Raw genomic sequence first — 21,864 nt, 5'->3', positions numbered from 1 at the left:
AAACCTTAGAAAGCGTTGGCATTTACTTGCCAGAACCGGCATTCAGCCATGGTCAGTTATATGTGGCATTATCAAGAGTTACAAGTTATCCAGATGTTGTTGTCAACGTTGTAGATGGTCCTGAACAAGGCAAACTGTTGCCAAACTCAGACAGAGTATTTACAAAAAATGTTGTCTATAATGAAATTTTATTGAAAAATTTCCTGAGGTAAAAAAATAAAAACATTTTCCTAAATATCTTCTTCAGATATTGTGTATTACAGATTGTTATAAACTTTTACACTAAGGCAATATTAATTACACTTACTGTATTGTCATATACGTTTCTATTTTATTTTTAATATTATTTTACTTTAGGCTTCTTGCAAAAATATTTTTAACAAAAAAATTAAGACACCAAACAGAATGAGGTCAAGGTCCCTTGCCATTTAATATAAACTGTTCCTAATAATGTTTATGCACTACTGTTCTAGCGCCCGTTATTGTAACGGGCTTAATGTCTAGTTAATAATAAAATGGGTAAAATATGAGCAAAAGTGACGGAAAAAGGAATTTAAACATAAGTTGGGACTCTGCCTGACACAGAACTAGCCCGTATTTTGAGTGGCTGTGATTCATGACATTTAAAATCAATCTTATTTTCTCATTTTTGTTATGAAGACCTACACCATAAAATTGCCATCTATAAAGTAGAAATGCTTTCCAAATATTTTAAGAATTAAAATGAACTTAAAGTCAGAGAGTTAACACGCTGATGCTTTTTTGTGTAAGTTTTTAATTGATTAAAATTTTAATCAAAGGTGATGTGTATTAAAATTCATGTATGCACTATAGGCTAATATTTATTTCATAAAGTAAATAAACAATCATTTAAATGCTAAGTTACAAAAGGGAAAAGTGGCTGGGCATGGGCCTACTCGGGCCAAATAATGGTGAAAAGTCTGGTAAGAAATACAGAGACAGTAGAAATTCTGAAATCTGAAAAAGAGTCCTGCAGACTGTGTTGTATCTTAGCCTGTGCCTAATTGGGTCTCTGGAAGCAGTAGCATCATTGGGTGGGGGGCTTCTGAGTTTTAAGCCCCTGATCTTCATTACCTTAAGTGCATGAACTAATCATGACAAATTCCAAGGCGGAATCACAAACGGAGGTGATTTTTTTTTATGGATGCCCTAATCAGTGCTAATGCTAGCGCCGTCCCTGCCTGTAAGGTTGGACTGATTTTGCAAACATTCAAAAAAGACTCCAGAACTCTTCATAGCCTTCTGTATTTTTCTTCTTGTAGCACCTGAGGCGGCCTCACTAATTCTGCACATTCTTTAATCTGTAGTCTCCGGTACAAGACGGGTGCTGAGCTCTCCAGACTGGGTACAGGCGGACCGCGGGGAGAACACAACACCTTCACGTGTCCCGCTTGTCTACCAGAAGCTCCGGAGCGTCCAGTGCAATGCGCATGCTCCCGCTCAGCCACCACCTGGCACTGCCACTAAAGGCGACTCTCAGCTGTACAGAAATGTCCAGAAAAGTTTGCACAGCTGACCCGAGCCGCCTCCTCGACAGCTCTTAATTTAGCTCGGACGGCGGTGATGAAGGCACTGGCTGCGCGGCTTCACTCCTGTTAGGAAGCTCCGGTGACTTTTCCTCATCATGTCGGACCGGGACCACGTTTCCGATGAGGACATCGACGAAGACGAGATCCTGGCTACTCTGTCGCCCGAGGAGCTCCAGCAGCTCCAGTCGGACATGGACGATCTGGCCCCCGATGAACGGGTGCCGGTGGGAATGCGACAGCGGGACCAGTCGGACAAGCCCCCCACTGGCCCCTTCGACCACCGCTCCTTAGTGGACTACTTGTACTGGCAGAAGGAGTCCACGAGAATGCTGGACGAGGCGGCTGCCGGTGACGCTTCTGCCCAGTCAGGTGAGTGTGGCGGTGATCGGTGGTCGAGGGGTTGGGGATGACACGGAGCCTCGTTTCATATCGCCTTTTACAAAGAGCACAAACACTGAGCCCCCTCGGAGGAGGGTCGTCCATATAGTGGTGGTGGTTACAGAGGGATAGACGTTCGTGTTACATCGAGCACAGCACCGGCAAGACGGGTAATCGTTAAAGAGGGAGTGCGGGGACCCCCGGGGAGCGTGAAGATGACACCCGCGGCACCCTGCCCTTTTACTGAACCTCGGCTTAAAAAATGAACGCCTCTCCCGGTAGCCCTGGGGTGGGGGGAACTCGAAACTAAACGAGAGGAAAACGATTAAGAACACCCAGCGGCCACCGCGTGAATGGCCGACCGGAATGACTTGGCGTGGACTAGGAGCGGTCTGGGGGATCGGGCGAGGTCGGGCATACAGCGACACAAAGAGCGACCCCCCGGGGGTGACATCCAGAGTAACTTGTAAAGTCACTTATGATGGCTCACTTCTGAAGAATGTCACTTCTCTCAGCACTCTGGTGACACCTCTAATAACATTTCCTAAGATGCTGTCACCCTTCCATCCATTTGCTGAGTCTAATTCCAGTTCAGCATGGTGGAATGTCACAGCCCCTAATTTATTTTTTTTATTCACTCCTGATGTGACTTGTAATGAGCCTCTACTACTGTAATGTCAAGAGACAGAGTAATGCCACTCCTAATGATCCTCTAATCAGCCATCTACAGTAGCCATTTCCTGCTCCTCCTATTAGAGAATTTGTGAATTTCCCCTTGGGATTAATAAAGTATCTATCTATCTATCTATCTGTCTATCTATCTATCTATCTAGAGGTGCAGTTTCATCTTCTGCTGTCATATTTGACCCTTTCTGTTGTGACTTATGTCACTTTTAATGTCATTTGTAGTGTCGATGTTAACATGACACATCTGTCATGGCATCTAATGAACTCTTCTTACACATCTATTTGCCCATCCATTGTCTACACCCACATCACCAGAGTAGAGATTCCTGGAAAGCTTCAACAGGTCGCCAGCTCATTGCAGGGTAAACATACACACACATCAGGGGCCAGTTTAACATCGCCAGCCCACCTGAAGGCCATGCCACATTACATGACTATTCCAGCGATCTGCAGTCATAGCCTTCACTCTGGGCGAGTCGGAGGCAGTCGCCTAATATGACACACCCAGCGACTCATGCCAGCTAGTCCGCAGCCCACCCCGATAAAATCAAACAGGTACGACTTTGTCTTTAGTCTTTAAGTACAACACATAGAATGCAGCAACGACAAAAAAAGGAAGACGCGTGTTCACAAACTGAAGAGAAACTCGTCTGTCTGATGGCTCGTGTTTTATGTACCACGACAGAATGGATGAGACTGTTATGAGACAGCAGTCGTACCTCTGTGCCACCCTCTTATACTTCTAATGCCAGTGTCAACTTATTTAACATTCAACTCACTTCTAATAGCACTGTTAAATGATGTGTTACTTCTAATATAAAACTTTTAATTACACACTCTTTGATACATCCAGGGAAATTAGACAGTCACTCAAGATAACACTCTAATCCTTACTTCCATCCATCCATCCTTCCATTTATGTCATGACTCTGCTTCTAATGTCACTTTCTAATCTACCTTCTGACACCAATTTATTAAATCATTTCTTGTAATATCTCATTTAATGACCGTGTAATGTCACTTGTAATTTCATATCAAAATGCTACTTTTTATGTCACGTCTATCTCTAGTGGCTCTGTAACGTCACACCTAATGACACCCATATCCACTCCTCTTAACCATTTTCTGAATCTTTTTATAATACGACTTGTGTCATTTCGCTTTACTGTTCTTGTACGTTTACATCAAAATGCCACTTAAGTTTTTATGTCACATCTGCCTCTAGTGGCTCTGTAACGTCACTCCTAAAATGACGCCCTAATCCACTCCTCTAACCATTTTCTGAAATCATCTTTTAATATGATTAGTGTCATTTCTCTTTACTGTTCTAATATCACTTGCAAGGTTACATCAAAATGCTAGTTATTCTTATGTCACATCTATTTCTAGTGGCCCTGTAACGTCACTCCTAATGACACCCAATCCACTCCTTTACTTTCTGAATCGTCTTTTAATATGACTTGTGTCATTTTTCCTTGCTGTTTGAATATCACTTGTACATTTACTTCAAATTTTTAATTTTTATGTCACATCTGCCTCTAGTGGCTCTGTAACATCACTCCAAATGACACCCTCATCCACTCTTCTAACCATTTATTGAATCTTTTTGTAATGATTAGTGTCATTTCTCTTTACTGTTCTAATATCACTTGTAAGGTTACATCAAAATACTAGTTGCTTTTATGTCACATCTATTTCTAGTGGCTCTGTAATGTCACTCCTAATGACACCCAATCCACTCCTCTATTTTCTGAGTCTTCTTTTATGCCATTTTTCCTTGCTGTTCGAATGTCATTTGTACATTTACTTCACATTTTTACTTTTTATGTCACATCTGCTTCTAGCGGCTCTGTAATGTCATCCACAATAACAGCCTAACCCACGCCTCTATCCACTTTGTGACCCTACTTTTAATAATACGACTGGTTTGATTTCTCTTTGCTCTTCTAATGTCACTTGTCAGTTTACATCAAAATGCCACTTTTTAAAGCCACACTACCTCTATTGTCTCTGTAATGTCACTCGTAATGACATCAGAACAAGTTTGACGTGAACGGGCCATTGGTCGAACACAAAGCTTGCCATTGCTATTGCTGGAGCAGCTTGTGAATGTGACACTCGGTCCCCAACAACAACTTGTAGCCATACAATAATATTAGACGTCTGTGCCGAGACTATTCTGCCCCAGCTTTAAAGTTGGTGCTTACACTTCGGTTTTTCCAGAATGACATTAAGTTAAGTTCTGAAGCCCCCCCAAAGCCTTAGACTCTACCTCACTACTTGGCCATTGATTCCATGCGTCTGTGGTGCTAATCCACTCATGCATTCCTTTCCAGAACCTTCTTTTGAGTTCCATCCTGTCTAAGGGTACTCTGATGTCACCCATGATGTTGCTTTTATGACGCTTTGATGTGATTGTGATGTCACTTTGTGTCTTGTGCTACTTTGATGTAATTTCTGATGCCGTTTCTGAAGACACTATCAGCATTTAACGCTACTCTTCGTGACCCTGTAGTATGACAAGCATTACGTTAACTTCATCATGCGAATGGAACAGAGTTTGGTTGTGTACTTAGACCATAAATGGTCAAAGTGTGACACAACAGGAGAAAAGCGTACCGCGCAGTCCACCTGATATCTGCCAACAGCAGCAGCTGTCACAAGGTGGATGGATGTGGCGTCACTTGTCCCCACGTTAGTTCTACAAGAGTGTGTGAGCGCCTCTTTAACGTTAAGACACCTCCAAGCTTTCACTGTATTTTATCGTGAAGGTGCCAGCGACATGCACGTCAGCCTCCTTTGCTTCTTTTTTTATTCTTGGACAAGTTAGTCCTGGAATATCTCTACATTTACTAGCCTTGTTTTCCATTATAACGAAAATGCAAACAATGGTAAGGAGTTGGGGAACACCACTTGGTGACCCTCAATAATTGCAGAGAAAAAAATCGGGAGTGGTCTCCCCTCGACTTTCTCGTATACTCAGATATGGAGATGAATATTTGAGGAGTAAACCACAAGACAATGATTATATTTTTATACCAGTAACGGCACACTGCACGATAACGTTCAATGAATACACTTGACTTGAGCATTCCTAGTTTTCCTCCTCTTTCTCTGTCTCCGGTTAGCATTTGTTTGCTCCGAGGTTGATGCGCCTGCTGCTTCCTGATCAGCTCTTCTTTTCTCCACCCTAGCGGCCCACTTCTTCTCTTCTTTCGTCGGTATCTTTTCGAGTTAAAACTCATTAAGTCCATGTTTGTGTTGCAATTACTTAGTTCATTTTCTTTAATTTTTCACTTAAGCTGGCACTTAAGTCTTCAATCTGCCTCAAGAATGATTAGCGAAGGTGGCAGAGAATGAGAATGGCACCCATACGCATACGCCACACGGTGGCCCTGCTGTGCGCTGCTGAGAGTTGATTCTACAATAAAATAAAATAAAAATAAAAAAGTAATAAAAATCATCACCCTGAAAGCTGACAGTAGACGTCACGTAGTATATGTGTACCAAATTTCAGGTCAATAGTTCAAACGGTTTGCGAGCCACAGGTGATTTAAAATCCTGGACAGACAAAACGGACAGCCATGGTAGCGTATTATATATAAAGATTAGGTACATTAAAGAACCATCACCAACAAATCAAATCACACACATATATTGAACAATTATTATAAAAGTAAAGTTGAATAAATCAGACTCTGCAGCTGCATGAATAAAAGGTAAAGTACCACTTCGGGTTAACGGAAATAGCCCAAAAGTTGATAGAAACCTACGTTTTGTACCTACTACATATATGCAAAATTTGGTTGACCTAAGTGAAAGCATACTCAAGTTATCGTAATTACACACACACAGACAAACAGATGTAATTCCAAAATGGTATTTTTGGACTCAGGGAAGTCTAAAATGTCAAGATTCATCAAAATCTCAACATCAAATTTTTGGACGATTCCAATACTTTCCGTACGAGAAAGTAAATCGGACACAGGGAAGTCTAAAACGTTGAGATTCATCAAAATCTCAACATTAAAATTTTTGGATGATTACAATACTTTTCCTATGAGAAAGTAAACCGGACTCAGGGAGGTCTAAAATGTTGAGATTCATCAATGTCTCGAAGTTGAATTTTTGGACGATTGCAATACTTTCCCTATACTTCACCAATTTTCCATGACACTGAAATGACGTCTTTTCAAATGCAAGTTCAGGGCAGAACTAGTTCAAAATGACGGGGTCTGAGGATTGAAATGATCCCGGCAGGAAGTGGCGGGTACAGGAAGTGACATCAGTGGTGGAGTGGAGGTCAGTCTTCCGTTCTGTGGAAGGTCGAAAAGGGATGTCATTAGAAAACAGCGCCACCCCCTGGTTTGGTGGGTTATTACCATCACCAGAGCCCTTAGGCTGCCTCCAGTTCACACCCCGCAATACTAACCTCTGGAGTCCTTCTGAAAGGACTTTAACAATTAACCTCTGGCCAAGGCCAAACTTGCTTTCAGTTTCCCACCCTGAAGGGCTGAACTGCTCACATCCTTAAAGGAGTTTGAACAGACAGGACCCAGCAGAGACTGGCTACCCTCCAAAGTCCTGCACTAAATACTCCTAACAATGTCCAGGAGGCTGCTTCTGTTGGGACCTTGGACCACCAACTGCTCCCAGTTCATTACCTCTGAAAGGATTGAATCTGAAGGAGCTCAACTCAACAAGTTACTCAACATCTTAGCGTTTATGACCTGGGTTAGGACCCTACAGAACTTGGATAAGGGTCTCAGTCCCTTGTCCTACTGAACCTTCGACCCGCCGGTGACTGCTAGTGTCGGAAAACAACAACAAAAAACTTTACTTTTGGACCAAACACTATGTTAATTTGTAGAGGAACCAGGCTTACCAAACACTAGAAGTTAAAACAGAAGAAAATATATGACCCGAACGATTCAAATCAAAGCCCATAGGACACGCTTGGCGGCAGAGGGTTTGCTTGATGTCTTAGCTGTTATGCCCTTTAACTCCTTAGTCTAGCTGAGGTGTTCTTTTAAAGTGTATGTCGTTGCATTGTCTTTGTTCTCTTAGGCTGGTGGAATTGAATGTGAATGTTGGGACACTGCACTTGCTAACCTGGTAGAGATGATCCAGAAGTGCTTCCAGATCCCTTCTCTCATGGAGGTCCTTGGTGGCAGATTATGGCAGAATCGGACAGATGAGCATTTCCAATGCGCTTGTTACTTGTCAGTGAAGCTACTTTTAGTCAAATATGATAACATGCTGGCTAAAAAGGTACCAAGCTCCTATTTCACTACCAACACAAACACACATACATACACGGTTAGTTCATCTGAACTTAAAACGTATACAACCAAATAATTAAAACACTTTTTTAGCATTTGCTCTTACATTTGTATATCTCCCACTATTCTTCTAACTTATTTGCATGCATCCCAATATCCCCCATCACACATTGTCACCGTACAAGTCATCATAATGTGCTCGGTGACCCATCCCTCTGTCCAAAATGGAGCTTCTTTGTTAAACTCCTGTTTAAATACACACAACCAACAATCTTAGACGCTTTCCTTTACGTGTGTCCTGCTTCAGCCAGGTTCACAGTCATGTCTGATGTCTCTTTTGTTCGTTTTTGGTTCATTTTCTTTATTTATGTTGGTTATGTTTAACTCTCTTGATTTTTAGGCTTGTCTGTGTATATATTCGTAACATTCTTCTTTTTCGACCCCTCTACATCATGAGTAAATTTCGGTAGTTTTGGGTGCTTTGGAGATTACGGAATGTGAACAGGCTGCTCGGTTTGTTGACTGAGGAGGTTTTCATTGAGGTGTTCGTTTTGAAATACGTCTTCCCGAGAGGCCATTTTGTTTTTTGTATCAACACCTCCAGTGTTTGTTGTTTGTAAGGCAGGGTCACCAGGATGTTGCTAGACAAGATGTTTAGAACCTTTGTTATGTTCCATGTGATTTTTTCTTGGTGTTCCCCCAAGAGGCATAATAAATACCTGTCTTAAATAAAATGTTTAAATATTATGTCTTTCAAAGCAATTCCACTGTTAATAATGCATTCTTTGAAACGACTTCAGCGTATCCCAGTTTTCATTGAACAATTCAATAGACTGAGTTTAAAAGAAACAGAGTGTGGAGATGAAATATTCCTCAGAATGAAAGCTTTATTTGCATTTTATTTGGGTGGATTTAGTGAAGAATTTCACAAACAGGTCCTCCCTGAAACGTTTCAGCTGACAGCTTGATGTTTAAACTGTTGCTCTACAGCCAGACTCATCCTTTGGATATTTTCTGGGGGTCTTGCAGATCTCAGTCGGTGCGTTTCCATGCACACACATTTAATGGGATTATGTGACAAACCTGGCTTATTAATAAGGTGCGTTTACATGCCAGTTGCCCTCACCGCGGAGGTGGAGGTAAGGGGATGGAGACAGAGCTCAGTGGGGGGTGTGGACAGACAAGGCTGGGGTGAGGACTTCATACCCGTCCGGTGTGTGTGGTTAGATGTGGGCGGATTGGAGTTCGCCACAGTGTTGCCAGATCTGTGATTTTCTCTCCTGTTTGGGCTATTTTTGATTGCCTTCCGTGGGAAAAAATGGGCTTTCACGGTTATATTTTCTTTTTGGGCTACTTTTCAACCCACCTCAACAAATTTTTACTATGGTTGACCTAAGTGAAAGCATACTCAAGTTATCGTAATTACACATACACAGACAAACAGATGTAATTCCAAAATGGTATTTTCGGACTCAGGGAAGTCTAAAATGTCAAGATTCATCAAAATCTCAACATCAAATTTTTGGACGATTACACCCCTGGCACCCCTTACCCTGCTATTCACACGTATATGTCCCTGGCTGTTTTAAAATTTCGTGATAGTATACTGTGTACCCACTCTGAAATATCTCAGAGGGACCCCCTCCCCACCCTCGGGCTTTGATGTTACGTACCTAACCCTCCTGCTTTGTGGTGTGTCATTTCATCTACCTCAGGGATTGGGTTCTTTTTTTTTATTGGTCAAGTTGCTATTTTTAAGTTATCCATCCATCCATCCATTATCCAACCCGCTATATCCTAACTACAGGGTCACTGGGGTCTGCTGGAGCCAATCCCAACCAACACAGGGCGCAAGGCAGGAACAAACCCCGGGCAGGGTGCCAGACCACTGCAGGGCACACACACACACCAGGGACAATTTAGAATCGCCAATGCACCTAACCTGCATGTCTTTGGACTGTGGGAGTAAACCGGAGTACCCGAAGGAAACCCATGCAGACACGGGGAGAACATGGAAGGACCCGGGAAGTGAACCCTGGTCTCCTTACTGCGAGGCAGCAGCTCTACCACTGCGCCACCGTGCCGCACCTAAGTTATCCATGTGCTGTAAATTTTTTTGGAACTGGCAACCCTGGTTAGCCACCCCATCCCATCCTGCTTGCTGCTGTATCCCCCTTTCTTGTTAGAACAATTGTGGTGAGCACAGAACATGCCACCCTACAAGTTTGTTTACCCTCTTCACCAAGATGGTCCAAAACAACACCAAAACATCATATGTGTCTTTGCTGACCGTTACACAGGTTTTGTGAGGGGTGGGGGGTTGTGGAGAACATTTATTGTATTTTTGTATCATCTGTTGTTGGTAAGGGGACTTGCTGAACCTTCAGTGTTTCACAAGGCCTGTGCTATTCCTTGTAACAGCAATAATGCCATTCAGCATGTCAGGTGATAGCGGCTATCCTCTCAGACGCAGGTGCCTTACACCTTCCCCGGACCCCCAGAGCGCAGAGGAGAGGCGCTATTATGCTACTCATGCTCTTGCACTCTCAGCACAGCTTAATATTCTTAAAAGCAGGGGGCGGGGTCTCAAGTGTCAGGTGGGAGGCGGCTGTACCAGCCAGTGAAGTTCATCAGCATCATGATTGGATATGTATGAGGCTGATTAGCATGCTCCATATATGGATGTTTCAGGGCGGGGCTCCCATCCGCACTTTTACAAGGTGATTGTAGTTTTTAAAGGGTAAATTGGGTTGAAATGTGCATACGGCAGATTTTAGAAATCGGATTGGTTTTTGGCGTGTGCATATTTTCATCCTCAAATACATGCAGAGTTTTATAAATGGTGGGCAGCGGTGGTCATTGGGCTCACTGGCAGTCTTTGCTGGGTCACTTGTGGCCAAGTGTAAAAAGTTTGCCGGCTGCTGGAGTCAACTATGCATTAGAATAAATTATTCTGCATGTGGACAGCAAGCATTTTCCGTTTCTATTTTGTGAAGTCAGCAGTACACAGAATTATCTATTAAAATACACAATTGTTTGTTTTTCTTTCTTCCTTAAAGAGGCAGATACAGGAAGACCTGGAAAACGGATACGATAATGAAGAAGAGAATTCTGGGGCTGGCATGTTAGCAGAGGAGAATGAGCCTGAAAAGCAAGTTGGGCATCTGCCAGTGACTTTCCAGCAGGAGAACGACATCCAGGAATCTCGTGGGGAACTAGAGAGAGGCAAGGTCAAAACTACAAAGCCAGCCGAGTGTGCGGCAGCTGAAAGTCGAGATTTGGAACAAACCTCCAAGGGCAGAAGCCACGAATCCCTGCAGCCGGCCTCGACGACTCAAGAAAGCTCCGCCGAGGAGGAAAGGAAGCCGCCTGCCGAGAGCCAGGAAAAAACAGCCCTGCCAAAAGTGTCCAAGTTAAAGCTGCCAGAAAAGCTGGCCCTGGGGGGCAACCTTATCAAGCTGACATCCCGGCCGTCGGGAAATGAAACCAATTTAGAAACAACCTTGGATAAGATTCGAAAAAACAGTGCTGAAATCCGAGAGGTGAATTTAAATAATATCGAAAACATTCCCAAGGATATGCTGATGGATTACGTAAATGCGCTGAAAAAGAACAAACACGTGGCAACCTTTAGCATCGCCAACACTGGGGTGGACGACACGGTTGCTTACTCCTTGGCTAACATGCTTCGTGAGAACAAGAGTATCAGAACGCTTAACATAGAGTCCAATGTCATTTCTGGCAAAGGAGTGGTGGCCATTATCAGATGTCTGCAGTTCAACGAGACGCTCACCGAGCTTAGGTTTCATAACCAGAGGTACATGCTTGGGCACCAGGCCGAGATGGAGATATCCAGGCTGCTGAAGGCAAACCACACGTTGCTAAAGATGGGCTATCATTTCGAGCTGCCTGGGCCGAGAATGGTGGTAACGAACTTACTGTCCCGAAATCTTGACAGGCAGCGGCAGAAAAGATTTGAAGAACAAAAGAGGCAACAGGTGGTCAAAGAAGAGCAGGACATGCTGGCCTTCCTGGAGAACAGCGCCAGCCTCCCACCAGCATTCTGGGAGATGCTCGATGGATGCTTGCCTCCGATGGCTGCCCTGCAGGAAAGTCCGCCTAAGGAGCCAAGCCGCCCGCTGAAAGTGAAGGTGAAGAAGGAGGTGGCCCAGATGCCTCCACGCAGCAACTCTCCGACAAATCCTCTGAAAGATTTCAAACTGAAGAAAGTCTCCAAACACCGGGAGACAAACAGGGCGGTTGATGGGAATGAAAAGCAAAACCTCAAGGAGGTGATAAAGACCCTAAAGCCCATTCCCAGGAGACGGCAACCTCCGAAGGTGCAGCTCACACCCAGAGATGAACTACTAAGTGAAATTCGTCACAGCAACATTGCTTATCTCAAACCGGTAAGCATGAGTGCCATTTCCCTGCATATCGCGCCATTCACCCCAAACATCTCGTTCATATATCGTTAAACCCATTCCATTGAAAGCGAGTGTGAGTTTGTGCCCAGCAAGGAAAGAAAACCATGTGCCCCCAGTTTCGGACATACCACAATGTTGTCCTTCTCCAATTCTCTGAGTGAGGTCTCCTTTCATGTCGGACCCTATGATGTCCCGACATTACACTAAGGAAGGACTTCTGGGTCAGGTGGAACCCCTCGGATAGGGAAACCCAGTAGGGTCAGCAGATCCCCCTGGTGGCACCCATAGCACTCAGCAGGACTATCCACCAGGACTAGGGAGATCTTTAATAACTATGATGTTAGAGTTTTAAGTTGTCAATTAGCCAGAAACTTGTACAGCACAGGAATGTTTGACGCTATACCATCTAAGTAATTGCGTTACACTTCCCCAACACAACTTGTCTATTAGCAACCCTGCATTACAAGCAGCAAACAATGGAGGTGTCAATACGAAAAACAAAATGGCACCTCGGGAAGACATATTTCAAAAAACATCCTCAGTCAACAAACCGAGTAGCCTGTTCACATTCCTTAATCTCCAAAGCACCCAAAACCACCGAAATGTATTCGTGCTGTAGAGCGGTTGAAAAAGAAGAACGTTATGAATAGAAAGGTTTGGGACTCCAAGAGGAGAACCCTGTTTAATGCTTTAGGGAAAAAGGCAAAAAAAAAAAATCACATAGGGAAACGGAGTCCTTGAGGTCATCCAGAGTGCTCCGACTTCCTGCAGGTCTGGCTCCACAATGAACGACAACGATGTCCGGCTTGGCAGCAGTTTATATGGCATCAGGCTGGAAGGGGTGGAGCTGCTTGGAGGAAGTGGAGTTGGATCACTGGTCCTACCTTGGAACTGCAGGTAAAAAAGAAAAGACAGGCCGTCAAAGACAGCGCCATCTCTCTGCCTGGGGTGGAAATGTCCAAATCAGAGACAACTTTAAGGTGTCCCCTATACACGCGTGCATTACAATACCAAAATGAAATTTACCATGTGCATATGGATTGTACTGCAGTGTAGTTAACATGTTGGATTGCACTTAATTTTGACACAGTTTTATCGTGTCATAATTACAAAATATATCCTCTAAACCAGGGGTGCCCACACTTTTTCGGCTTGCAAGCTTCTTTTAAAATGACCAAGTTGAAATGATATACCTACTTTAAAAATGTAATATATATATGTGGCAGAAAAGTAATGAGACTGATTTTTTATTTACCAAAGTTTTTATTTTTTTCAATCATCAATGTTATCCTCTTCAAAGTAGTTCCCTTGGGCAGCGACACACCGATGGAGACGTTGTTCCCACTGTTGGTAGCAGCGCTGGAAGTCTTCAACCGGTATGGTCTTCAGCATGTCCGTTACACTCTTTTGGATGTTTTCTAAAGTCCCAAAATGACGTCCTTTGAGGACATTTTTCAGTTTAGGAAAAAGGAAAAAGTCACACGGACTGAGGTCAGGTGAATAAGGGGGCTGGGGAACCACAGGAATGCCTTTTGAGGTCAAAAATTCTGTTATGGAGAGGGCAGTGTGACATGGGGCGTTGACATGATGGAGCATCCATTTGTCTGCAATGTCTGGTCTCACGCAAATGACCCTTTTTCTGAGCCCTTCAAGGACGTCTTTATAAAAAAACTTGGTTGTCAGTTTGTCCTGGAGGAACAAATTCTTTGTGGACGATTCCCCTTTTGTCAAAAAAACAAATCAGCATTGATTTGATCTTGATTGCTCATTCGAGCTTTCTTTGGTCGAGGAGAGTTTGCAGTGTGCCACTCCTGACTTTGCCTCTTGGTCTCAGGATCGTATTCAAAAATCCATGATTCATCACCTGTGATCACACGACTAAAGAAATGTTGCTCGTTAGCGATTCTGTCAAGAAGATCAAGACACTTGTTTTTTCGATTGTCCTTCTGCTCAATTGTGAGTTTTTTCGGCACCATTTTGGCACAGACCTTTCGCATGTGCAAATGTTCAGTCAAAATTTGATGAACGGTAAATCTGTTCAAAATTAATTGTTCACTCAACATTCTTAATGTTAAACGACGGTCTGATCTCACAAGAGTGTTCACACGTTCGATGTTTTCATTGGTTTTCGAAGTTATAGGCCTCCCTGAACGGTGTTCATCTTCAACGTGTTTTCTGCCTTCCAAAAATGATTTGTGCCAGCGAAAACTTGAGCTCAGGATAAAGAATGTTCCCCATAGGCCTGTTTTAACTTTTCAAACGTCACACTAGCCGATTCCCCAAGCTTAACACAAAATTTAATGGCACAACGTTGCTCCAAATTCCGCTGTTCCATTTTGCGTGACGCACAACCAAAAACACAACTTCGCTAATAGCAGTCACAAAAATCACGTAGTTAACGGAAGGAGTTGAAACTCGCACTGAGCTATGGGAGGGCACTGATACACGTGCTCTATCAAGGACAACAGCGCAGTGTTGCCAGATCGCTTGCAGTGTTGCCAGTCTCATTACTTTTCTGCCACGCCTCGTATATACAGTGTATATTTATAAACAGGAGTGATTTGTGACAGACGGGCATCAGCAAGAGTGAAAGGGAAGGTCTACAGGACGGTAGTGAGACCAGCTATGTTATATGGGCTGGAGACGGTGGCACAGAAGACAGCGCTGGAGGTGGCGGAGTTAAAGATTTGCACATTGGGTGTGACGAGGATGGATCGTTGCCAGATCACTTGCAGTGTTGCCAGTCTCACTACTTTTCTGCCACACCTCGTAGTATATATATATATACAGTATTTGTACAGTATGTGGGAAAAGGCTGACTCGCATCAATAAGTATAGCCGAACAATGCAGTCAAGGAGGTAGCACACTTCTTATGCTTAATGATCGAGTGACTCACCCGGAACGATGCTTCGGTGTGTCTGCCTTTGCTTTTGAATTCAGCCGAGTGAAAAATGATGGCTGTCCGATTAACTGCGATTTTAGTTCCCTCTCCTTTCTCTTTCTCAGATCGTCTTTTTGGAAGGAAGTCAGTTTCGTAGTTTTTATGAACAGTTTGAAAGTGCCTTTCCACATTTTCCTTCTTAGGAATAGCAGTGATAGATTGACAGATCAGACAAACGCACTTCGATTGTGACACTGTGAGAAAAAAAATTCTCTTCCAATTCCACATCCAGCCCATAAAGAACAATTTATTTTTAAATCCCATCTTTAGTCGATATAAATTGGAAGGCTAACTAGATCACAGCCGGAGTTTTGCAGTAGCTCGCGCGTTTGATTGTGTGTGCGGGATGACCAGTGTGTTAGAAGAGACCTCAGACTGGCCGCCCTGTATGTCAATCAAGTGGCAAATGCCATAGAGAGGATATATGATAGACTAACGTTTAAAAAAATCTTTTTTGAATGCCTGTAAAACTCTGGCTGTGATCTAGTTAGCCTTCCAATTTATATCGACTAAAGAAGGGATTTAGAAAAAAAAATTTTTGGGGAGGGTATGGGCTGGATGTGGATGTTTTTTCTCACAATATCACAATCGAAGTGCGTTTGTCTGACGTCCGAGGTTCGCAGTGCAGTGTGTACGCCTGAGCCCAAAATTGGGCGAAACACGTGTCGCGTACTCTTTGCATTATTTGACAGTTAACTACGTAACATTCTATGATCTGCTTCTCGCAACTGAGAGGGCACCCGTGGCGGATGTCTGCCAATTTGCAGGCCAACCACACGCGTTACCTGGTCGGTAACCACCCATACAATCAGATTGTGATTCAGACTTTGAATGCTTTTTAATGTAGGTGGATCATTTCGACCTGGTTATTTTAAAAGTAGCTTGCAAGCTGAAAAAGTGTGTGGGCACCCCTAATTTAGGACTTCTTGTACACGACTACGATTTTGGGTTACTGTTTCTGGCTTTGGTAATGGATAGGATGAACTTTTGCTTTCTGAATTGCTGGGTAGTTTTATGATGTTCCTTCTGCTGGTCACCTCCATTATATTATTCTGCCTTTCTTTGTGTTAAGCTTAACAATAATATTTCAAGATCAGCAGAGTGAGACGCTTTACCTACTAGTGAAAAAATAATGGAAACAGTTGGATTGTGGTTCTTCAGAAAGGCACTATGTAAAATTACAAGGACTAGTTCCACCATTGCTTCCCTTATGTTGTAGAAACATGGCCACAAATGTTCTTGTAAAGTGCTTTGGGATTGTCTTCACCAGCCATTGGTGTTCCAGCAGCATTGAGCAAAAGACTGAAACCAGTCCTAAATGATTCAGCAGTGCATTATGGGTCACACACACACAAAGCCATTCTCACTCTTTCTGTGCCAGTTTAGGGCCACCAAGTAGTCTGTCGGTCACCCCTGTTGCTGGTATGGCTGTTGGCACATAAACTGTGAACATCTTCAGACCCCCTTGACTTTTATCACATTTTGTTATTTTACAGCCTCACCCTAAAATCCTTTCAGTTCATTTTTCCCCTCATCAAACAACACCCAATACCCCAGAATGTCAAAGTGAAAACAGGAATTTAGAATTTTTTGCAAATTTATTAAAAACAAAACTATCCCACTGACACAAGTATTCAGACCCTTTAGTCAGTACTTACAGTACTTAAAGCCCCTCCAGTCTTCTTGGGTCCTACATGACGAGCTTCACACACCCGGATATGAGGATTTTCTGCCATTCTTCTCTGCAGATCTCCCTAAACTCTGTGTTGGTGGACGGCCATTTTTCAGTTCTCTCCAGAGATAGGTTCAAGTCAGGGCTCTGGTTGAGCCACTCAAGGACATTCCCAGAGTTGTCTCAAAGCCACCCCCGTGTCATCTTTGCTTTGTTCTTGTAGTCATCGTCCTGTTGGAAGATAAGCCTTCAGCCCAGTCGGAGGTCTAGAGCAATCTGGAGCTGGTTTTCATGATGGATAATAATAATAATAATACATTTTATTTATTTGTAGGTGCCTTCCTAAACACTCAAGGACACCGAACACACATTATACACAAAACTAAAAATACAAAAATTAGAATCAGACAGAGCATTTGGAATCAAAGAGATAAAGCAGTCTTAGACTGATGAGTTTTGAGTTTAGATTTGAAAAGTGAGAATGAATCAATTTCTAAGCTCGGATGTTAGCGAGTTCCAAAGCTGGTGGTAAGACGGACAAAGGGGACAGTCAAGTGGATAGAAGAAGAGGATCTAAGGGTGTGGGAAGGAATGGCAACATGGAAGAGGTCGGACAAATCTGGAGGGGCGAGGTTGTGGATATCCTTAAATGTTAACAGGAGAAGTTTGAATTGAATGCGGAACTTAACAGAAAGCCAGTGAAGCTGCTGCAAGACGGGAGTGACATGGTGAGTAGAGGGGGTTCTGGTAATGATGAGGGCGGGCAGCTGAATTCTGGACCAGTTGAAGCTTATAAAGTGATTTGTGAGAAAGACCAAAGAAAAGGGAATTGCAGTAATCCAGATGAGAAGTGACAAGGCTATGAACAAGGATAGCAGTGGTGTGGGGAGTGCGGGACTGGGGGGCGAATACGATTAAAGTTACGCAAGTGGGAATATGCAGACCGGGAGATGTTATTGATGTGGGGCTGAAAAGATAAAGTCCTGTCAAGGACGCCTCAGTGCTTTGCTTTGTTCATCTTTCCCTCAACCCTGAGTAGTCTTCCACGCCTCAAACCCACAGCTTGATGCTCCGTCCCCACCAGGCTTCACCATTGGACTGGCATTGTGCAGGTGATGATTGGTTCCTGACCTGCCCCAGATGGTACAATCAGAACGGAGGCCAAACAGCTCAGTCTCAAGCTTTATCAAACCAGAAAATCTCGTTTCTTATAGTATTGACAATCATTTAGGTGCCATTAATAAAAACTCCAAGGTATCTTTTAGATGTGCCAAGAAGTCCAGATTAGCAGTTGTCCTCCTGGAAGTTTCTCAAATCTCCATCTGGCTCTCGGTCACTTGTCTTATTACCACGTCTCCTACAGACGTGGACTAATATGTTGGTCCTTTCCCCCCCACTCTATCACATTACATAAAAGGTGAGATCAAACTTTGCGTTCCTTGTGGCCCATTACTACGCTGAACATATTGAATGTCTGGCTGACTGCCCACTGATTACCTGCTCTCGTGCGCACACAGCCCAGCAACTTTGCTCGATTTTGCCCCCAAAAACGCACTAAGATTCCGTAAATGAAGAGCTTGATTAAAAAAATCACCAGAAATGTTGTTTTAATGACACGTGGACTTAATTAAAATGGCTGCCGCAGTCTGCAAGTCCATTATTGGTATTCTCCCCACTTCTCTGAGCTGCCTTATCTGTTCTATGAGAGAAATGAAAACAAAGCCCCCTAAATCCTTACTAATCAGGGTCCTAGAAGTGTAGTCATATACTGCTGAGGTGTCAGCCGATCCTAAAGAACTACAGAGTGCAAAGGACATGCAGGTGTTATTTCAGAAAATCGATGGCTTCTTCTGGTTATCGTGGAGGTCCGATTTCTGCCGATTACTGAGCTACGCTCAAGGCTGGTAGCAGCCCGATGGATTTAATGCAAATGAATTTTTCCATTCTGATGTTCACTTTAATGCACGCACGTGTTTTCAAAACCCTGGAAATGATGTTCAAAAAATGTGAAAGGAACACTCCCAAAAAATAAAATCTAAAGTCGCAGGCCAAATCATGGCATGCTCATTTCAGATCACAGTGGTGTCTTTTCCATCTGGTCCTTTTGCTAATAAACTTGTCTACTTTTTTTGTTTGTTTTTTAAAAATTGATGACAGAACGTGTTCAGGGTCACGTGGTGAGTCAGTGGGGAGGACTGATTCTTTTTTTTTTAATACTATCTGCGTAAGCCTGTGCTGTAAAAAGCCCGGGTTCCTAGAAATTATTGAAATACAGTAATCCCTCCTCGATCGCGGGGGTTGCGTTCCAGACAAGCGATAGGTGAAAATCCGCAAAGTAGAAACCATATGTTTGTGTGGTTATTTTTATATATTTTAAGCCCTTATAAACTCTCCCACCCTGTTAACATTATTAGAGCCCTCTAGACATGAAATAACACCCTTTAGTCAAACGTTTAAACTGTGCTCCATTACAAGACAGAGATGACAGTTCTTTCTCACAATTAAAAGAATGCAAACATATCTTATCTTCAAAGGAGCGCCCGTCAGGAGCAGAGAATGTCAGAGAGAGCGCTCGCAAAAAAAAGCAAACAATCAAAAATCAATACATGCTTTTAAGTATACAGAAGCACCGCGATAAAGCGGCATTTTGTAGAGGAGCGTCCGTGTCCTCTGTGCAAACAGCCCCTCTGCTCACACCCCCTCCGTCAGGCAGAGAGAGCGAGAAAGATAGAGAGAAGCAAACAAGCGCCACGCGGGAAGCATATCTTATAGCATTGAGGAGTTTTAGTTAATATGTAATTCGTGCTCTGATTGGGTAGCTTCTAAGCCAACCGCCAATAGCGTCCCTTGTATGAAATCAACTGGGCAAACAAACTGAGGAAGCATGTAACCTAAATTAAAAGACCCATTGTCCAGAAAGCGGCGAACCAGCGAAAAATCTGTGATATATATTTAGATGTGCTTACATTTAAAATCCGCGATAGAGTGAAGCCACGAAAGTCGAAGCGCGATATAGCGAGGGATTACTGTAGTTAGAAAAAAATCGAAATGTAGAGATGTCAGGCATTTGAAAGGAACTACTCTGGGCGTCTCTCTCCTAGGAGGTTTTGTTTTGCCGACGCGCTCGCCTCACTTGTGCATTAGCAGCGGGAGGAAAAGTAAAAGGGATACCGTTTTACCGATGTTGACGACTAAGCGACTCTGTCTTTCTTTAGAGGTTTTGTTTTGCTGACGTGCTCATATCGCTTGTGCATTGGCGGCTAAGCAACTGTCTTTCTTATGAGGATTCGTTTTGCCGATGTGCTCGCCTCGCTTGTGTTATTAACGGCTAAGTGAGTTTTCGGTTTCCTTGGAGGTAGAGCCCTTACCCCGACTCCACCTCTCCTTTCTGGGCCGGCCGGACAGACACACACACTTCCACGTGTAGACATTTATATATAAGATAGTGCCCTTCCTCCCAAGGTGCTGCGAGTACTGGCCATTGGTAATGCCGTTGAAGACTGTACCAAACCTGCAGCCTCATGTTTCAGTCAGGGAGCTTTGCCACTACGTCACACTGGCATTTTAACGGGCTACTAAACTCATGTTGTCAATGCTTGGCCGAGAACCGATTGATAACAAGCTGATCACGACACACTGCGGCTGGGCGGCTGGAAGGGTGGTGTTAGGTTTCTTCATGCTGGGTTCCTGAGACCTGACACCCACCATAAAAACTGAACCACAAGCTGTGTAGTAACCAGGAGCTGGCTGACCTTTCATGTACATGCCAGCCCAGCATCCATCATCTTGTTTGTTCATCATCTGGCCGATTTATCCCAGACGCTGCAGGAATGAGACTGACCCAGATCCCGTTGTTCTCTTTTCCAGGTGCCGCTGCCAAAGGTTTTGGAGTCGAGCGAGACCAGTTTATTCTGAAAGGGTCCGGTCTCGCACAACTGGAAACGGATCTGTGACTCGACCATGGGTACTGCGGTTCTTCCAAGAGGCTCAAATGGCAGTGTGGATGTTCTTTTGTGTTTTTACTGCAGTGGAAAGCAGGAGAGATCATTCATTACCAGGGAGGACAGTCCATTATTTAATATACTCCATTAAAATCAACTGTGGTTACAAGTTCCACTTGTGTGAATCGCTGCCCAACAGACAGTTGGACCCCCGAAATGGATCCACATCACTGAGCGAGTAAAAAAGGCCCACGCCACATTCAAACCAAACTTCGGAGAATTAAATCTTGACAGTAACATCTGCAAAAACACAAGAGGATCAGCGAACCTCAGCTAAAAATGAGGTTAAAATTCAACAAAACGATATCCTTCAGAAGACCACCCCAATGAATGGAAGACCTCACAGTACCAGGGTGCTCGGTTTGAACCCCAGCCTGTGTGAAGGTTGCCCGTTCACCCAAAGGTTAATTGGCAAATCTAAACTGGCCCGGTCTAAACGTGTCTGGGTGTGCCCTGGTACCCCGTCCACGGTGGGTTCCAGCATCGTGTCCAGTGCTACCAGGATGGGCACCGGCTCTTCAACTTCAAAACTGGATATGCAGACTAGAAAAACAAAGGAATGAATGAGTTCTGCTTTCAGCTACATTTAAGTCTTCAGCACGAACAAGAGCCAAACACACACAATGTGATACGCACGACGGCGGGTTTATTCTTTTTCTTTTTAACAAAGTAGATTTTTGCTGAATAAATGTGCATAAAGTGTAATCTATCAATCAATCGGTCTATTTATTACAGAATGCCTTTCATATCTATCCATCTATATCTCTCTTCTCCCTATATATATATATATATATATATATATATATATATATATAAACTGCTCAAAAAATTAAAGGAACACTTTGAAAACACATCAGATCTCAATGGGAAAAAGAAATCCTCCTGGATATCTATACTGATATAGACTGGGTAATGTGTTAGGAGC

At 43.5% G+C, this 21,864-nt stretch overlaps 1 protein-coding gene across 1 annotated transcript; it reads left to right on the top strand.

Moving 5' to 3' along the window:
• Window positions 1-1,501: 1,501 nt before the first annotated feature.
• On the top strand, window positions 1,502-21,652 carry LOC120540184 (leiomodin-3-like). The gene is given in 5 exon segments (XM_039770738.1): window positions 1,502-1,887; window positions 1,889-1,919; window positions 7,683-7,886; window positions 10,957-12,306; window positions 20,806-21,652. Coding segments are annotated over 5 exon segments (1,875 nt in total). The 5' UTR covers window positions 1,502-1,645; the 3' UTR covers window positions 20,854-21,652.
• The last annotated feature ends 212 nt before the right edge of the window (window positions 21,653-21,864 follow it).

The sequence above is a fragment of the Polypterus senegalus genome, chromosome 12 (assembly GCF_016835505.1).
Source record: "Polypterus senegalus isolate Bchr_013 chromosome 12, ASM1683550v1, whole genome shotgun sequence".
Taxonomy (NCBI): domain Eukaryota; kingdom Metazoa; phylum Chordata; class Cladistia; order Polypteriformes; family Polypteridae; genus Polypterus; species Polypterus senegalus.
The sequence above is the reverse complement of the archived record's forward strand: the minus strand, read 5'-3'. Positions and strand labels throughout refer to the sequence as shown.